The following is a 19,661-nucleotide window of genomic DNA, read 5'->3' as shown; positions in this document are numbered from 1 at the left end:
TGTTCCAGTTTGATTTGAACTTAAGCCCCCAAGGAAAAGCCAACAGCTCCACCTCTAGGTTGTGGTTTACTTCAATGGTCTCAAAGGATCAATGAGGTGACATAGCACATGGTGCGAGCCAACCTCTACTGCATATCACTTTCTTATTGTGAAACTGCTTACTTAATCTACATGTTTGTGTGTGTGTGTGTGTGTGTGTGTGTGTGTGTTAGATTATACAAAAAAGTGTTTTAATTATGCACAATAAGTATGCATTAGCCGATAAGTGCTGAGAGTTTAAGTAAGTAATCGGTAGGTACTGTACTGCTTACTAGATGCTAGAACATTGTCGATGAACTCCTTTTGGCTGATTCGACCATCCTGATCTCGATCGATGCTGCGGAAAACATCTAAAATCCGAGACTTGAGGTGACTTATCCACTGCATGTACCTCTTGCGCCAGATGTTAAAGTCAAAGTTAGCAAACTCTTCCAACTGTAAACCAAAAATAAACAATTTTATTTAAAGGATTTACACCATAAACCTTTAAATGTCTATTTCTTTATTCATCTTTAAGCATATTCAGAAATTGCTATGTATTCTTTAATACAATAAAACAACAAAAGGTATGTAGCTATGGGAGTAAGGAACGCAAGTAAGGACCCAGTGAGACAAGGAAGTGAGTTCATACAATATTTGATGTGATTATGCTATAACACAGAATCATATTGACTTTAATGACCTCTCTAAGTCTCTGCTGGTGCTCTTCAAGTCTGGTCTGTCTGCTGTGGGCCTGGACCCACAGTTTCTGCCACTGGCTGACCAGTTGACACAACTGGGGTGTGTGAGGTTCCAGATTCTCCAGGGGCAATGAAACTGTGGTCTGGTTCTTTGTTGGACCTCTTCTTTCTGCACACACAGCACACAAAAACATGTAAAGTGCATTCCATTTTTTTCTAAGCTAAAATACACAATGGTTTTTGGCTCCCACTTACTGTATGGTGTCTTATGGCTCGGAGACACCAGCTTTTTAGGAATCAGCTTATGTTTGCAGGATTTTGTGGCGTTTTCTACTTCTATAACTTTACTCTTTAACTCATCCATGAAAACCTACAAGGAGATACAATGAATTTTATTCACCAGCTTTTAGTAACCACAGCAACCATTTGTTTGTAGTAAAGGTAACTTTGTACCTTGTGCTGGGTGAAGAGCTCTGCTGTCTGCCCTATGTCATCAGGGAAAGGTTCCTGGTCTCTGAGGTTCAATGATTCTGCAGCCGAGGAGATCCAGTTCAGAAGGCACTGCACTTCCTTTCTTTCAGCCTCCAAGGCAGAAAGCGCAGCTTGGATTCGCTCAGCCTGCTGTTGTGCCCATGTCTGGACCTGAGTATATGTATGTATACATACGCATAGTCAACAAAGATGATATAAAAAATAAATAAAGATTTCTGATTGTTTGGATGCTACTGTAGTAGAGTAACGCACCTCCTCATAGCGGGTTTTGGTTACACTGATCCAAGATTTGATAGTAATAACAGAGTCAGGATGGCAGGAAGAAAGAATCTCTTCACCTAAGGATTGTATGCATTCCAGAGCCACCTGATGACTACTTAAAGAACTCAGTGACTCCTGTTCAAAATAAGTATATTATTAAGGTTTTAATCTGCCATGATATACAATGCTTTTTCCTACAAAACTGCTCTCATGACCCTCCTACCTTGTGCTGTGTGAGAAATGTTATTAGAGCCTCTTCTTCTTCAGGTAGTACACCATATTTCAAATCCCTCTCAGTGTCAGCAATTTGATCAAGGAAGGAGTGAACCATTCTATCAAACTCTTCTGCCTGTGAGTGAACAGATTTTAAAGGTTACTATTTATATCTTTTTAATATTATTTATATTTTTATTAACAATAAGTACTAAATATTAAAAAAAATCAAAATATAACACTTCACAAAGTGATATTATATTAATGCCATAGTGCTATTTAATTCTTAACTTTGGTGAATTACAGAGTGTTGAGATTATATATGTGTGTATAAATATATATATATATATATATATATATATATATATATATATATATATATATACACACACACACACACACACATTATATATATATATATATATTAATATATGCTGTATATACAGTATATAGTTAGCTAGTTAGTTCATTCTTTTAATAGATCGTTAAGTAAAAAAGTTTGTCTCAGTTTCTGTTAGATGTTTATTTAAATTCACTGAAGAATACCTGTTGTAGTGCTGCTTCCAGTCTGGTCTGTCGGGAGACTGAGAGTTTACACACAGCTTCCCAGCGAACCTCCAGCTCCTCCATCTGTTCCTGCAGCCAGTGGGCATCAGCTGTGCTTCCACGAGTTAAATCTCTCACAGAACGCTTTATGGTGCGAATACAGCCTGCCCGCTTTCCCAGCTCTTTTTGGAACACCTAAAATATAGATTAAAGCCAAAATTAAGACAAAGTGTAATGGGTCTAGTCACTCTGCACTGTACCCAAGTGTTCAAGATTTGTATTGGGGGGAAAAAAAAATTATACAGTAACATGTATTTAGAAACTACCTTGTGCTTGTCAATTAAATTATTAACCAAGTCCTTTTCACCACCAACAGGCATATCTTCAGCAACCTGTGGCTCTGCCCTGTACAGCCAGTCATTCAGTGCCTGGAGGGCATCACTAAATCTTCCAGAAAACAGCAGTGCCTCCTCCAATTTATGTTGCCTAAAGAAATTACATAATTTCTTGCAAAATATTGATGTAACTGCAGCTTTAATTATATTGACGAACACCATTTTCTATGCATAAACAGAGCTGCTTTAATTGGTGGTAAGATTTACCTCTCCACAGATTTGCCACTGATGGTATCCCACGAGTCTCTGAGTTCAGACACCATATTCTCCAGATGCTGGGTGTCTAAAGAATTCTGAGTCTTTTCTAAAAGAGTGCGACCCCTCTTCAAGCAGGCCTCATACATCGGCCTCTTTGAGCGAAAGAGTTTATGGAATTCCTGTGAACGCACAGCACATTGTTTGACCTAAATAATCCCTCCTGTCTAGCAGGTTTGCTTTTAAAAGGATACTGTATTCTAGTAACACAAACACAGTTTTGTTAAGCATTGGGCATTTTTATGCAAAATAGTAATGATATAATGTGACATAATGTTACCTTCTGCTCAGTGAGTTGCTGTTTGATCTCCTCATGTGAAACAGCGATCTCCTTATGTGTGTCCAGGGTCTGTTCCACTTCAGTCATCCAGTCCATCAGCAGCTGCCAGGATTCACTGAACTGTACGGAGAACACACACAATGTTTTAGGCAAATTCATGCACAATAATGGCTAGAATAGAAATATGTTGTATTATATCTCACAATTTATCATACAATTTAAAAATTATTTTTTTCCCCTATTCATTTAATGCTTACTATTTTAGATATGTCTAATGAAGCAAAATTTGTCCAGTCCATAATCTTTTATATGCTAAATATAATGTACATTTTTAAACGTGTAATATAATTGTATACAGTTTATCTGCATAGTTAAAGACTTACAGTCTGTAAGTATCTTGGTGTGATGTTTTATGTACATACATCTTTTGTTTTTGTATATTCTATTCTTTCTATTTGGTCTTTTATATGTTTTGTGAACTGTTGAGTCTGTTGAGTTTGATGCTATTGACACCAGTTATACCCCTGTGAATTATAAAATACTCTAAACACAAAGCTACTGTTACCATGCCAAAGTTGACCATTTGCATTTTTTAACAATTAACAATTTGTATTAATTAAGGAACATGTCATACTTCTTTGTTGTCTGTAGGACAACATCTGTTCCTGTTATCATTTATGTTATAGCAGTTACAGACAGTCATTACATTTTCAGACTTTCTTTTCTCTCTCATGAATAGCATAGAATCCTGCAGCTTGTAATCCTAACAGAATCCTAATCACTTTTTTCATACTATCAAACTTAAAGTTATTGTGTTGACATCTTAGACTCCCTCTATAGAGGTTTTATAATGTCTCCACAAAGAACACGTTACTATATTACTTCCTTTTCACTTCATAAAGGAATTGTTTGTAAATTTATGTTTATTATTAGTAGATTATGTGGATCATTCACTAAACGTGGCTCTGTAAGCAGAAATGATAACATATTCAAAGGAGCGGTAAATATATTATTCGTTGCAGCACTTATAAGTCAACCTATGATCTTGCATTATTGTCAGATCTGATGTTAATCTCATGTCAAGCATGTTAATAGACACCTTTTGACCAATCTGAAATGAAGAATTCAACAGTGCTGTGTTAAATTTTGATAAATTATAATCACTAACAGAAGATGTACTTGCTTTTTGTTTCTACTATATGCTACTATATTAGTTATTCTAGTGCATGTGGGGCGTGAGCCTACCTGTTTAACTTGTTTCTTAACATCTTCCAGAGTCTTCCCCCTCTCACTGGTGTGCTGGTGGAGCTTCCTGTAGCGGTCTTGAACCATTATCAGTAGATTCTGTATTACATCACAGTCCTCTTTCCTGCTCAGTTCCAACAGCTGAGAGGCTGCATTCTCCACACAAGTCTTCTTTTCTCCATACGATTGGACCTCACTAACCAGCATCTATTATAGAAAAAGATATATAAAGTAAACCAACACATGCACATATTTTATTAGTGACATTTGCATTGTTACTAAAATAAAACAACAAAAAAAACAAACCTTGTGTTCTTGAAGCTGGGTGCTAATGGTGTCTAGGATGAAGCTGGGAGTAGGTAGGGCATTAATAACCTCTTCACACTTTGCCATTTTGGTCAGCAGATCTTGGATATTGCTGTTAAACTCCTTTGCTAAAGTAAGTCCTTCTGTTAACTTAGACTGGGGACAATAACCCAAAAATAAAGACAAAAAAATTACAATGTCAGAAAAGAAAATCGAACAGAACATTTCCATTTCTAAATGATCAAATTCGATTACCTTTCGATCTTGCATTTTTGCGTAAACAGTGTTCCACTTTTGTTCCAGGATGCTTAAGCTGTGTTCTGTGCTGGAGCCATGAGCCACATTACTTTCCTCCAGCATCCTGTGGACAGCATTACGGATATTTGTGTAGGCATGCAGTTTGGAATCCATCTCATTACACAGCTCCTGCAACAACAGCACAGACCAAATCCAAAGTCCATTTCTAAAAATTCTGAAGGATATATTTTGATTTATGAGCAATGACAAATGTAACCATTTGTATGATCATTCACAACATATACAGTCAACAGGTATGAAAGCAGTAGCATGCACAGTTTGCAAATCTGAATTATCTGTAGCATTACCAGATGAGCACTGAGTCTCTCACTGGCAGAGTCTGGCATTCCCCATACAGTTTTAGTGGAGGACAGCTTTAAGTCTGTGTACTCCATCCACTGCAGAAGATCCTGGATTTCCATTGTTACATCTTGAACCTGTGGGGAAGAGTTCGAGATAATGTGTCATGCATATGCTGAAAGCAGGTGTGAAAAAAAGGAAAAGTAAAAGCATAGTAGTTTTGTACATTTACAAATTATATCTCCAAACATTCTACATATAACCTTCCTGTAATAATGTATCAACATATAGAATTTGGTGAAATGCAGTCATACCCTAACCTGACAATTTACCAACTGTCTTAACCCCAGCCTATGTAAACAGTGGATGTGTGACTTATTTGGTGCTTCACCTACTTGACTTAGGTAATTCTCCAGCTTCAGCTGCCTGCGCTCTGTCTCAGAACGCACAAACTCCCAGCATTCGTTCAGTTGCTCCAGCCGATGCTGCAGACCCTGAGGGCTCTCTCCTGTGCCCTCCAGCAGGACCCTTCCTGCCTGGTTCAGAGACTCCACAGTATGTACATGTGACATCACATCATTGCGCAGCACCTGCACACACAGTCAGGATGACCTCATTTATCTTTATATTGTCTCCTGTTTAGTACAAATTAAAGTCATGCACACTGAAAACCCAAAAGGTGTTTTGTCAAACTTTTGTTTTTATTACAACAATTAAGCCTATAACTTTTATAATCCATTGATTTATTTAATGAGCACAGATTTATTTGATAATCATTATTGTAAAATGTGCAATATTATTTTGTTTACATTTTAAAGTCATATTTATGAGTCAAGAATTACTGAATTATTAAATCTATATCATCCATCTGACCCTTCAATGTTAGCAAATATTAAATCCTAATAATAAATAAAATAATTGTGATGAATTTTCCTATTATGACCTTCATTGCCGATGCTTCACAGACCCTGGAAGCCCAATTTGAGAAGCACAAAAATAAGTATACGGTGTAGATTGTATATACCTTGTGCTTGGCAAGTTCTATCTCACAGGTCTGTAGGTCGATGCTGATGGGCCGAGATGTCTGCAGCAGTTCAGCAGTGTGGGAGATCCAGGCATGCAGCTCATCAAAGTTGTTCTGGAACTGGCCCAATCCTAGCAGTGCACACTCCAACTGGTGCTGTTCAAACATATAATGTATGAGCACCACCATAAACTAACATTGCTTTTCATCCCAAATGCATAGAAGTATTTCCAGTGTAAAGGGCTGATGGGTAACTATAGGTATATCGTACTTGTCGGCTGACAGTCTCCGACTCCAGGTTGTCCCAGCGCTGACGAAAATCCCTCAGTGGTGAGGCAGACCCTGGGCGCACAGAACCCGGAGAGAGGCGACCCACGTAACGATGGTTCAAACTCTCAATCTCAATCTTTTTCTGGTATAATTCCCGCTTGAACTCCTGAAGGAAGTAAAATGAAAATGAAAAAAAGAAAAAGAAAACAGTCAAGAATTTTTTAGTTTTAGAAGTACTTAGTATACTGTCTCCAGGGCAATACAGCTCACCTTTAGACCACACAGCTGCTCTTTGACAGATCCAAGATCAGATCCCACCAAGAACTCTTCAGTGGATTTCAGCTCTGCTGACTTAAGCCACTCAAATAGACCCTATAAAAAGAATGTAAAGGCTGTTAGTATGCTGCTGCACCCTTAATGCTGTTTTAATCAGCCGCCTGTTTATAAATGTACCATGTGAAGTCAGTAGAGTGGAATGGTGATTAAAAGTTAAATCGAATATAATTTTTTAAAGAAATTCTATCCTTATAATGCCTTTAATTAGTTTTGTATTATATATGTTATTAGATATTAGATATGTTATTAGATATTACAATGAAGCAACGTGAACGCAAGGAAAAAGCAAGGCCAATTTCTATGGAATAAATTACCAGTATGTACTATACACATTAGCATATATATATATATATATATATATATATATATATATATATATATATATATATATATATATATATATATATATATATATACTTAGACAAACTATTCTGAACAATGTGAAGAGGGGAAACATATATAACACCAAAATCTGACTTTTCGATTTTATTAAGCACATACCTGCAGGGTGTCCTGATAATTCAGTGCCAACTGTAGAGATTCTTCTAACTTATTGTGGCACTCAGTCCAGATCTTATTAAGATTGTTCCATGTGCAGTAGAGCTAAAAAAGTTGATTTAACACAAACACAGGGGTCTGCCTTAGCCTTACACAGTATAACATGTATTTTAGCAATTGGTGTCTAATATTCATATGTGAAATATAGACCTCATCTAAGCTTTTTGTGACTTCTGGCTTGTCTGTGTCTCCACATGCAGACATTAGCTCCATTCCCAAAACCCCAAGTGTGTCCAGTTCCCCTTGTAGACCATCGATGTCCTCTCTCAAAGTCTGTAAATGAAGCACAGTAAATAGATAGAAAGACTTGAGTTAAATTTTATTTTAGAGATATGTTCAGCAGCAACAATTTTCCAATCCGGTTCACCTTACTTCATCCAAAAACTTGACATTTATATATTCAAATCTAGTTTAGTCAGTTTTATAGCTGTTTACATTCTCATGTATGCATTTTTATTTATTACCTGCATTGTCAACAGGCTTTGCTGGATGGTCTCAGAATCTGTTCTACTTGAGTTGAGATCTAGCAGAGTTTGTTGCGCATCATTTAGCCCAACTGTCATGCTGCTTACTTCATTCCAGAACCTTGTAGCCAAATCAAGCAGGTTGAAGAGCCACTTTTCCCTCTCCTGACATTGCTTATGGGTCTCCTTCCACTGGCTGGTAAGGCTGCTTACCTGCTTCTGAATAGCTGCAGAGAAGCAGAGTTTGGGGAAGAAATAAAATTGCATTTCAAAAAGCAGATAATTGTTTTTGTTAGTTATTCTAAAACATTGACAGGAAATGTAACAAGTACACTATTTTGTCAAAGGTATGTGGACAGCTGACCATCACACCCGTATGTGATTTTTCCCCAATCTGTTGCCACAAACTTGGAAGCACACAATTGTATAGGAGGCCTTTGTATATTGTAGAATTAAGATTTTCCTTCACTGAAACTGAGGGGCCCAAAACTGTTCTTGCATGATAATACAAATGCCATGACATGCTATGCCAAGATTTGTACAGTATAACTTGTATGGCCTGCATGGATTCCTGAGCTCTACCCCACTGATCTAAGTACCCACTGCATGCCAGATCTTTTCATTTGACATCAATGCCTGACCACAGTTTTCTTGTGGCTGTGTGGACAGATCCGACCAGGCATGCTGCAAAATCTAATGTAAAGCCTTCCTTCATGTACAAAAACCAAATGGTTACATTTCACACGCTTTCAGTATTGTCCTACATAAATAAATCCACCTCCTAATAACATCATTATGATGCCAAAGCTTAGAAAGCATCAATATTATAAAAACACAGTATAACAAAGAACAGGTATCTCATGCAGCGAGAATTAATACCATTGCTAAAACAAGAAACGAAATGAACACAATTCAGTAAGTCTCTTTTTTTTGTAGCCACAGCTGCCCTGCATAAATCATCACTAGCAAAGCATCAATATCAATCTCTTAAAATGGGTTTTCCATGCATTTTTGTGCAGTTATTTCCAGGCATTACGTTTTTTCTGAGGACTTTAATTGAAGCCAATCGTGTGTTTTATTGCAAATTCTATAAAAAAGAAAACAGAAAAGTATAAAAGTTTAACAACTGTTTTGACCTATTTTGGCTGATTTTTTCTAATGATGTTCAACTTTTTAAAAAGTCCATCTCGTATATGTTCTTGTGAGTATATCTGCAACCAAATCAATTTATTTTCCTTTGTCAGCCATTGTGGAATGTGAAATAGACAGCTATTAAATTCACATAAGTATGTTTGAGCTTATGTAGCTTATTGCTAGCTCTGACTGGTGCACTCTTTAACCATCTAATTAAAAGACGTGATTAAATGCCTTCTAGATGGCCTCAGAGTTGCAAACCCGCAATCTGATTGGTTAAACAACAGTCTTCAAGCACCACGAACTGTACACTGCAAGAGCAAACAGTTGCTGACTGTAAAGGCTTAAGGCAAATACATATTTTTGACTCTGGTATCACATGATGTGAAAGTTGAAGCTGGCCCTGACAACCCGCCACTGCAAAAAAAAAAAAACGATTACCTGTGCCAATAGAGCTGGCTCCTGCTCCTTGTGTGTTTGCCAGCAGCTCCTCAGCTTGAGTCCTCACACTGTTCAGGCTCAGCTCCAGCTTGGAGAGCTCAGCCATAGTGTTCTTGTTGTCCTTTACCTGCTCCTGAATACGTGGGGTGAGACCTTGCAGAATCACTGTGGCCTGCATGTGGTTGTACAGACGCTCCAGGCTTTCCCCTATCAGAATCATTCTCTCATTCAGCTGAAGAATAGAGATATTGGTTGGTCAAATTCTCAGCACAGCAGTGAGAAAAACATGTCTGAGTCTATCTCTGCTTTCAGCTGCAGATTTTGCTAGCACACATTAAGTTATTTAAAATGTCTGCAATATGGGAATTTTTTTACATCTGTTTTTTATCCATTAGAAATATTTTCCATCATAATAAATTAAACCTTGATATAATGCAGAGAAACATGAACAAAAACAGGAAGCACAATCCCTTATAATAAACATTTTAATCTCCAGAATTTACTGTGCACATATATTAGAGATTAGCCTGATCAATACGTTGGCTGAATTAACTAACTCTTCATTTTGTATTTTAGTGAGTAAATGATGACACAACCTTGAGGTAGTTATGCATTTTTACACTTTTAATGTGTATAAGTCTTTAAAAGTGCTTCTTTGTGTATATTACCTGTGTATACCGTGGCAGAGACTCCTCAAGGACTGCAGCAGCCTCTCGAATTCTGTTTCTGATTGTCTGGTAGTGCTCTTCAGCCTCTGCTGCTTTCTGGCAGTATTGATGTGCCTGGTCAGGACTCAGGTCTGATAGACGCTTGGCCAACATTTCTAATCGGAATATTAAAGGCTTGTGCTCAGCTGTAGATTCCCTTAGGCTCTGTGTAGCAACAGAAGTAATCATTAGTGAGAATTATGAGAACTTTGTGTGACATTTAAAAATAAATGAATCAGAATTAGAATCAGAATCAGGTTTATTGGCCAAGTGTGTTGACACACACAAGGAATTTGGTTCCAGCTGTTTGTTACTCTCAAAAGTACAGACATAAATAAAAACCTATACAAGACAAAACAGACACGACAAGACAAAAACAGACTATACAAGACAATACAGACAATATGAGACAGTATAGACAGTGTGGGTAATAAATAGGGATACAGACCAGTAATGTACATAAAGTGTGGGAGTGCATGGTAGTGCAAATGACAGTATTGTGTGCCAGGTATGATGAGAGAGTTTACTATAAAACTTTGTACAGTATATAGAAGCAATAGTATATAGAAGCAATAGTGTGTGCAACATATACAGATAATGTGATGACTGAATGAATGTGATGACTGACAGTTCTGTGCAGTACTCATAGATGTGAGCAGGGAATATAATTATGGTCAGTTGTTAGTGAGGGTGATTGCTTGGGGAAAGAAACTGTTCCTGTGTCTGGCAGTTTTAGTGAACAAAGTTCTGTAGCGCCTGCCAGAAGGGAGGAGCTGAAAGATGTTGTGTCCAGGGTGTGAAGGGTCATTAATGATTTTTCCTGCCCGGTTTCTGGTTCTTGTATGGTACAAGTCCTGGAGAGTGGGCAGGGGGCCACCAATGATTTTTTCTGCTGTTTTAACAGTTTTCTGCAGTCTGTTTCTGTCCTGTTTTGTTGCTGCTCCAAACCAGATGGTGATTGATGAGCACAGGACAGATTCAATGACTGCAGTGTAGAACTGTATCAACAGTTCCTGTGGCAGACTGTACTTCCTTAGTTGCCTTAGAAAGTACATCCTCCAAATTAAACTCCTTTCAAAGATACAAGTACTGTGATTGCAAACCATCTGGTAAGAGCAAGTGGGTCAAATCATCTTTCAAAGGATGACCTAATAGGGAAGCTTTGGCACATAAAAAAAGTCCTAAACAATGGACTGACTGTTGGAACAAAAAGGAGGACTTGAGAGGCCAGATTTTGTAGTACCTGTAAGAGCTCCTGTTGTTCTCTGAATGCTTCATAACTAATGGTGTTCAAAGCAAGTTGGTCAGTAAGGGTTTTGGTTTCCTGTAACCATGGCACCACCTCAGCAAAGCCCTCTGAGAATTGGGACAAGAGAGACTGAGCATGCTCCAGCTGCAGCACCACATGGGAATTAGTGCCTGTAGTTATCTGACAAAGGTCCTCCAGAGTATGCAGACTTGTCTGTTGAATGAAAACAACTAAATGATTAAAGGAAATTACAGGTTACTGGGTATTTAGGTTTGCTCTGTAAAATATACACAAAAAGTGTGATGCTAGGGTAACTTTTAGAATAAACAGCTCTAGAAATTGTTTATAATGTGAAAAATGTCCCTAATTGCTACCTGAAGGCTTTCCATATCCTCACTCTCACAATATGTGTGTAAGAGTTCAGAAACCTTCATCATTTTCTCAATGTTAAACTTGTGCTGAAGAATCTCCACTGCAAGTATCTGTTGGGAAAAAAAAGATTATCCCCAGTGATTCAGGATACATCATTCTACAACACACAAGATACAAGTTTAATACAACAAAAGGGGTGCTAACACAAATTTTTTAGTTACAATTTATAGAAACTTATAGAAAAACTCACTTTCTGATCATAGAGCTGGGTTGCAATAACATCAGGGTCCAGTTGGATGACACTGAGGTTCTCCAGTCCCTGGGTTGTAGTTCTAAACCAGGCCAATTCTTTTTCAACTGCCTGTTCCAACTATAAGGAAATATAATCGTAAACATATCAAAGGACTAGAAATACACCGACATAAAAAAAAAAAAAACACAACAAAATATTTATTGCTGAATATAATCAAAAATGTACAATAAATTATATGTAAATGAGTAAAATGGGTTTTATATTGCTTTTACTCTCTGTCTCTCAGCAGCACACAGAACTGCATCTCCAGTCTGCGCTGTTCCCAGAAGTTCCCTCTCGATGCGGCCCAGCCACAAATGGAGGTCTTCCTGACTAGAGGTGCATCGGCTGGATGCCTCCAGTGCCTGTTCCAGCCTTTGCAGAACATCAGCACTGCCTAAACAGATCACTGAGTACCGGATCCGCAAGCTGTTTGCCTTCTCTTGTACCAGCTGTGACTCCTCTTCTGTGAAAGAGTGGGTTAAAATGACCAGACTTCATATTTTCTAATCACTTTTATAATGATGATTAATGAAGACTTAGAGAGATGATACCTGAGACATGCTCCATAAAATCATGACAGCACTGTTGAAGTTTTCCTAAGTCAGCATTCTTTGCTTGTATTTCCTCCATAACAGCCTATATATAATAAAACAAAAGAAAAGGTCACTAACAAAATAGAATAATACTGTTCAGAAAATATATAAAGATCCTCAAACATCTGTTTAATCACCTTGGCCTGATCAGTGGCTTCCTGCAAATGCAGCATTGTTCTCTCTGCAGAACGGAGTTCAGCTAAGTCCTGCTCCATGGATATCAGCCACTGATGAAAACTGTCTATTCTCTCCTGAAAGAGCTGAGCCTGAGGCAAAATGAGCTCCAAACGCTGTCTCCTGTTAACATAATACATACCTTTGCTCTTAAGGGATTACAATAACTCATTGAGTAGACACAAAGAGCTTTAAGGACATCATGCTGACCTGCTATTAGCACCTAAAAGAAGGGCTTCCCACTTCAGTTTAAGTTGGGAAAGTTGGAGTTTTGCTTTATCCCTGTCTTCCTCCAGAAGTCCCTCTGCTAAAAGTGGGCCCTCCTGCATCATAGTTTCCATGCTAGACCTCCTGTCCTCTAGAAGACGCTGTAGAAGCTGTTGGACAAGTAAAATCCACAATATTTGCAAAAATATTTTTTTAGCAAAAGTACTAAAATGTTTATTTTTTATGGGATTGTGTGTGGGTAGATGATTTACTATAAGTGTGTGTGCCATTATTCACAAATACTGCTGTATTTTTACAATGCACAAATAGACTTTGTAAATTTAAAATGTAATTTTCACTATAAAAACATTATATTTAAGAGAATATGTAGGTTGGAAAAAGCATGCAGACTGAAAATGAAGCACTTTCACTCCTTGCTCTGTGTTTTTGCCCATGAAGTCAAAGGTTTGTCTCATGTATCAAGGCCTCATTGTTGTTAACCAGGCATGTTTCACCTTACTCACTACTCTAACAAAGGGGCGCTATTCCACGCTGAAAAGTGAATAACTTCCCTTCAGAAACTGTACACAAAAGAACCTCACTGTCAGCACAAACTTCACAGAAGTTTTGCATTTATTGTTTCACAATAGAAAGTGCTTTAGAAAATCCTCCTGCGTTTATACACAGCTCTACAAGTAGGATAGTCCATAAAATCATATAAGCTTTTTATTATGGAGAAGAATGGAAGCACACCTTCTGTTCTTGAAGCTGAGCTTTCACTACTTTAAATTCCGACGAGAGAGGTTTTTGATTTGCCACGAGCTCTTCAATTTCACAAACCCATGTTAACAGTGTCTGTAGATTTTGCTTAAACATTTCAGGATCCCCAAATCCATCAGTCAGAGCCAAAGTACTTCTGGTACTCTGGAAAAAAAAATGACAAGAATTCATGGAACTTAACATTAGATATTTCAGGTGCCAGTCTTTTGATGGCAAAATAAAGTAAAGATTTTAACAACACCTTCCATCTATCCAGACTTAATTCCTTCTCCAAACTGGACTTTCCAGCACTTTGCAGCTGTGAGCAAAAAATATTAGTTCCTTATTTGTTATTTGAGTAATAAATATGAGATTAAGAAAATCTAAGGTATTTTTGCATCACCCATCCAGTAGAACTGTTGGTGAGCAAATATTTTCCCATTAACAAAAAACCAAGAAAATAAATAACTAATATATAATCATATGAGTAATTTTACACTGCATTGTCAAAATTGATCACAAAACAGATGTTATTCTCAAAGTAGTTCCTTGCATCAAATGAAAATTCCTAATACTTGGAAATCTAAACAAACACACAAACAAACAAAAAATCAGAACAACCTCTGCTAATTCTTCAGCCGCTCCTGTGAGGACCCTAACTGTCCTGGTAATAATAGGATCTCCGCCTTGCTGTCCTGCTGGATATTCAGTCACCTCCACAATTTCTGTCACGATAGTCTCTGTCACTTCCGTGACTTCTGTGACTTCTCGAGAACTCAGAGTTTTCCATGACCATGGGCTTCCAGAGTCTCTTCTCTGCAAGGTGCCTCTTGTCTCCTCTGTTCCACATTGTCCCAGAGGTGATCTCCTGTACTCAGGAACATTGGTCCTCCTGGGCAAAGATCCATTGTATAGAGTTTTGGCTGGGGAAGGTGTGTTTCTCCAAGCGTTATCTAAAGTGCTGGTGGTTGTGACAGTAGGAGCAGGGGAGCTCCTGTTTTTGTCTGGAGTGGGAACTTGTGGAGAGGTTTGGTCCACATTCTCTATTTTCCTTCCTTCCTTAGAAGGCTCTGGGACAGGCCAGTCCCTCTGTCGCTGGTAGCATTCTTTAAGGAAGGCCTCATTTGACCTCACTTGCTTGGACTTCTGACCCAGGCAGCTAGGTCTACTTATGAGGTTACCCATGATCCTTCAGCCTACAGGCAAGTAAGTCGTGAGGCAAGAAGGCCCCTGGGCCATGCATGCAGGAGTCAGTTCAGCTACCTAAAATAAAAGGGTGCTCAGCATGAGTGCACTTGCATATATTATTATCCTTCATCCCAAACAATTCTGCCTCTCCACCTCAAATTCTTTGTGGAGAAATCTAATACAGGCTGCACACCACAAAACTTAATTTAACTATTGCTAATTCCAAGAAAGCAATACCATCTACAAACAAACAGTAGAAATAAAGGACACAGGACAAACTAGGTTTTAGTTCTAACCCACTACATATTTAAAAAAATATACAAGCAATTATGGTTGCAAAAGCAATAGTACACAAACACATTAATGAAAATTTGTGGCATAGAAGTGCAAGTGGCAGACTTCTCTATCTGGCAGGCTTTTCCAGGATTCCCACTGTTTTCTATGGCTGCCAGAATTAGTGTCCCCTGCCAGAGTTGGCCCCAGGAAGGCACTGGGAAACCATTTATCTCCTGATCAAATATGACAGGCATAAAAATGCTGCTATATTTCCTTGTCTCAAAAGGTGGGGGTTCTGTTTTTTATTCTTTTAGCAGAGATTAGTATGAGTGCCAGAAATTATGTGAGGAAGTGAAATACATATTGTAAAAACAATATATGATAAACAACAACAACATTATTATTATTATTAATAATAATAATAATAATAATAATAATAAAAAGCCTTTCCTGAACTGCAAGACTAAAATATGCCTTTTTTGTCATGTTCTTGTAACTTTTTTTCTGAAGAGTCTAGCTGCTACTGAACCCAAAATTATGCAATATTCAATTCAATAATTCTAAAAAAAAGTTTGTTTTGAAAAATTTACAAAATCCTACCAGTTAAACCCAATGAATGGCTGTAAATCTTGCTAAAAAAGTAAATCTTGCTGCTCCTGTTCATGTAGTTCAAGCCAGGTCAGTCTATATCATATGATTAATTGATTGAAATTGTGTATATATATATATATATATATATATATATATATATATATATATATATATATATATATATATTTACACACAATTTTAATCAATTAATCGTATTAATCGTACTGTATGTATACAGTATCTCACAAAAGTAAGTACACCTCTTACATTTCAGCACCCATTTTGGTATATCTTTTTAAAGGGACAAAACTACAGAAATGAAATAGCTCAACATACAGACATTATTGCCAAAGTAACTGCCAACAAAAGTGAGTACACCCTAAGTGATGACAGCTGTATGTTGTTTACTATGCAAAGCCACATGTCCTATTCACCATGGTCATGTTTTTGTATACTTGACAGGAACATACACATTTGTGTATCTTGTTGCTGGCTCACAAGAAAGGAGTTTGCTAAAGACAATCTGTCCAAGAGCATGAAATACTGGAGTCATGTCCTGTGGTCTAATGAGATTAAGATAAACTTGTTTGGCTCAGATGGTGTCCAGTATGTGTGGCGATGCCCTGGTGAGGAGAACCAAGAAAATTGTGTCTTGCCTACAGTCAAGCATGGTGGTGGCAGCATTATGATCTGGGACTGCATGAGTGCTGCTGTTACTAGGAAGCTGCTTTTCATTGAGGAAAACATGAATTCCAACATGTACTGTGACATTCTGAAGCAGAACATGATGCCCTCCCTTTAGAAACTGGGCTGTATGGCAGTTTTCTAATATAATAACGACCCCAGACACACCACCAAGGTGACAACTGCCTTGCTGAAGGCTGAAGGTGAAGGTGATCGAGTGACTAAATATGTCTCCAGACCTGAACCCTATTGAGCACCTTGGGGCATGCTCCAGCAGAAGGTGGAGAAGCTCCATGTGTCTAACATCTAGCAGCTCCATGATGTCATTATGGAGGAGTGTAAGAGGATCCCAGCAACAACCTGTGCAGCTCTGGTGAATTCCAAACCCAGGAGGATTAAGGCAGTGCTGGTTAACAATGGTGCTCACACAAAATATTGACACTTTGGACCCAGTTTTGCCATGTTCACTTAGGTGTACTCTGTTTTGTTGCTAGTGATTTTCACAACAATGGCTATATGTTGAGTTATTTTCAGAGGATATCTATCTCTCTCTCTCTCTCTCTCTCTCTCTCTCTCTTTCTATATATATATATATATATATATATATATATATATATATATATATATATATATATATATATATTGCAGGAGCATTTTGTTTGTGCTAAAACAAGAATGAGTTAATCAGAAACAAGATGTAAATCATAAACTATCAAATTTCATTCAATTGTAATTTCTGTAAAAACCAACACCTACAGTACATGCATTGTGCATCAAGGTGACTAACTGTAAAGCTAATCTTTTAAAACAAGCACTCTCACTCATCCACTGCTCAGAACAATGTATTCAAACTGACTAAGCATTCAAGGCACTGTAATGTATCACAGCACAGCCATTATGGATGACCCAATCCACCTTCCATTAAGCTAGAATAGCCTGTTGTTTAGCCTGTTGTTTAAGACCTCCCATCTAGGCATTGATTTTTTGCTTATCACAGGCACATTCCCAATAAATCAAATTAACCTAATAATGGAGAATTATTCTCATGGACAATCTGAAGCATTTTTAATAATCCAGAAAGTGTGGAAATACGTAATAATATTTTGTCAGCAATAATCTAATAAATAATAATAAATACAACTTCTTACTGACAACAAAAGAAAATCTAAAGCACACATTTTTTATAATTTTTTTTCTATGGGCAACAAAGCTATCCCAGTGTTGGTAAATAAATAGGTGTATTGCTAGAGGCTACTATAACAACACTAAACCTTCCATTGACCCCAATATGGCCAATAAATGGTAGCAGCTGGTGTTAGAGATTACAGTGGCTACACTTGTAGATTATGTGTTTTTATCTGTAATTCATAATCGTAATAAATCAAAATTCCATATTCCAGTCTGGCAGTCTTCATATAGTAATCAAGATAGTGGGTTCTCTAATTAAAATGGATAGTTGTAGGGTCCCCCCGGGACACATAAAAGCCCTTAACGGTATTGTGCAGGATGTGATTTCATACTAACACTGACAGTAACCAGATAATGTCAGTGAATGTACCTGCATTCATTTTTTTTAGGTTTCTACTGTCCATTTATTGTTCTCTTAAAAAGTGATTTAATTCATTTTTTTTGGGATGCATTCAATACATAATTCAAATGTAATTATATAAAACTGAATCTGAACTATAATAAATTGCTCTGTGTCAAATCTAACATTTAGTCAAAAATAAAGTATACTTACAAATACAGGAATGAGGCAAGAACCAAGGCATGATTTTCAGAGTAAAAACCAATGATAACGAAAATTCCTCCAAGCTGCTGTTCATAATCATACCAAAATCCCCTTCAGTAAAAAACCAAGAACAGTCCACATAGCATCACACACTATGCACCTTTCCCTGCTGAGGCAGTGTAAAAGAGAAGTTTGAAAGAGCCCACCCCAATCCTAAAAATTTGGCGGTTTCTGACCGTTAAGGACACTGATTCATACTTACCAATGTCCACAGAGGGAAAACAGCTAACAAAACAATTCCATAGGTTCTTCTGCATTCAAACCACAGATCAAAAATCTTCAGCATCCTTTTAAAAGGCCTGCTTTTACACTGGCAGACTGATACATAGGCATACAAATATTGTGCACTTGTGTACACACTCTCACTCTTTTAAACACACTTTTAAACACAAACACACACACACACTAGGTCATGCTTTTCCGTTGCCCACAGTCACAGGCGAACAATGTTCTTCCCTGGATTCAGCCTCCCCCTCCCATCGACACTCTCTGTCCTCTTTGTTGCACCCTCTTCGATAGAGAAATTCCTTCCTCGTTGAGGCAACTGATGGGATGTGCACACACTGAAACCCAGTATTCCTGCTGCACTCCACTTGTCTCCAGGTCAGAAATAAAGCATGGTTCCCATTCACAGATCTGGGTAGAGTGTTGGTCCATAAGCCAGCAGTGTGTTGTGCATACTCTCAGGCTCTTGTTTCTCTTGTGCCAGACAGTTGGACAGCGAAGCACTCTCTCATCTCCGTTGCTCCTTCTTTCCCTCCATTGGCTAGCCCCTCCCCCAGATCCTCTTTTGCCTCCCAAACTCCATGCTTTGCTTGTGGAGAAAAAAGGAGGAAAAAAAAGTGCTCTATAAAGACCCCAGACTGCCCCCTAACATTCACATGTTAAGTGACAGCTGCCTCCCGTGCCTATATCGCCCGCTTTCTCATTCTCCTTCCCTCCCTCATACAGCAAGTGCAAGCCTGAACAGGGTAGGCTACAATAAGAGGGACCCCCACTCCTTCAGCACCACACACAACCCCCATCTCTATTCAGGTCCTGCAGACTACCGCCACCAAAGCTACAAAGAGTGCTAATTACTGCAAAACATCTCTGATTACTTTTCAGCTTGTTTCCTGTCTGCAAACTTCCAAACAACAATCGCAATATTGAAGAGAAATTAGACGCTTTTTTTTTAAAGCTTAAGTAAATGTGGTGTGGTTTCAAATTTCCACTCAGCATTCTCACAGAACCTTAGC

At 37.9% G+C, this 19,661-nt stretch overlaps 1 protein-coding gene across 7 annotated transcripts in view; it reads right to left on the bottom strand.

The window, feature by feature from the left end:
- Window positions 1-19,661, bottom strand: part of macf1b (microtubule actin crosslinking factor 1b) — a 34,168-nt gene that overhangs the window by 5,514 nt on the left and 8,993 nt on the right. The window contains exons 1-34 of one of the 7 annotated variants that reach the window (XM_046846808.1): window positions 18,626-19,314; window positions 14,514-15,155; window positions 14,155-14,211; window positions 13,887-14,057; window positions 13,137-13,303; window positions 12,890-13,049; window positions 12,711-12,795; window positions 12,390-12,622; window positions 12,115-12,234; window positions 11,867-11,974; window positions 11,487-11,705; window positions 10,205-10,408; window positions 9,537-9,768; window positions 7,962-8,188; window positions 7,648-7,770; window positions 7,441-7,542; window positions 6,874-6,975; window positions 6,605-6,769; window positions 6,334-6,489; window positions 5,705-5,899; window positions 5,318-5,446; window positions 4,968-5,138; window positions 4,713-4,868; window positions 4,407-4,613; window positions 3,162-3,281; window positions 2,834-3,003; window positions 2,558-2,717; window positions 2,232-2,426; window positions 1,696-1,821; window positions 1,464-1,607; window positions 1,173-1,361; window positions 975-1,089; window positions 722-888; window positions 312-474 (exon numbers count right to left, since the gene is read on the bottom strand). In XM_046846808.1, coding sequence (XP_046702764.1) covers window positions 312-474; window positions 722-888; window positions 975-1,089; window positions 1,173-1,361; window positions 1,464-1,607; window positions 1,696-1,821; window positions 2,232-2,426; window positions 2,558-2,717; window positions 2,834-3,003; window positions 3,162-3,281; window positions 4,407-4,613; window positions 4,713-4,868; window positions 4,968-5,138; window positions 5,318-5,446; window positions 5,705-5,899; window positions 6,334-6,489; window positions 6,605-6,769; window positions 6,874-6,975; window positions 7,441-7,542; window positions 7,648-7,770; window positions 7,962-8,188; window positions 9,537-9,768; window positions 10,205-10,408; window positions 11,487-11,705; window positions 11,867-11,974; window positions 12,115-12,234; window positions 12,390-12,622; window positions 12,711-12,795; window positions 12,890-13,049; window positions 13,137-13,303; window positions 13,887-14,057; window positions 14,155-14,211; window positions 14,514-15,077 — 5,602 coding nt within the window. In that variant the 5' untranslated portion in view covers window positions 15,078-15,155; window positions 18,626-19,314. Of the gene's footprint in view, window positions 1-311; window positions 475-721; window positions 889-974; window positions 1,090-1,172; window positions 1,362-1,463; window positions 1,608-1,695; window positions 1,822-2,231; window positions 2,427-2,557; window positions 2,718-2,833; window positions 3,004-3,161; window positions 3,282-4,406; window positions 4,614-4,712; window positions 4,869-4,967; window positions 5,139-5,317; window positions 5,447-5,704; window positions 5,900-6,333; window positions 6,490-6,604; window positions 6,770-6,873; window positions 6,976-7,440; window positions 7,543-7,647; window positions 7,771-7,961; window positions 8,189-9,536; window positions 9,769-10,204; window positions 10,409-11,486; window positions 11,706-11,866; window positions 11,975-12,114; window positions 12,235-12,389; window positions 12,623-12,710; window positions 12,796-12,889; window positions 13,050-13,136; window positions 13,304-13,886; window positions 14,058-14,154; window positions 14,212-14,513; window positions 15,156-18,372; window positions 18,597-18,625; window positions 19,315-19,661 lie in introns of those variants that run through there. The other 6 variants (XM_046846804.1, XM_046846807.1, XM_046846805.1 and 3 more) reach the window with 6 other exon arrangements.

This window comes from Silurus meridionalis, chromosome 4 (assembly GCF_014805685.1).
Source record: "Silurus meridionalis isolate SWU-2019-XX chromosome 4, ASM1480568v1, whole genome shotgun sequence".
Taxonomy (NCBI): Eukaryota; Metazoa; Chordata; class Actinopteri; order Siluriformes; family Siluridae; genus Silurus; species Silurus meridionalis.
Note: the sequence above shows the minus strand (reverse complement) of the source record. Positions and strands in the feature narration are given on the sequence as shown.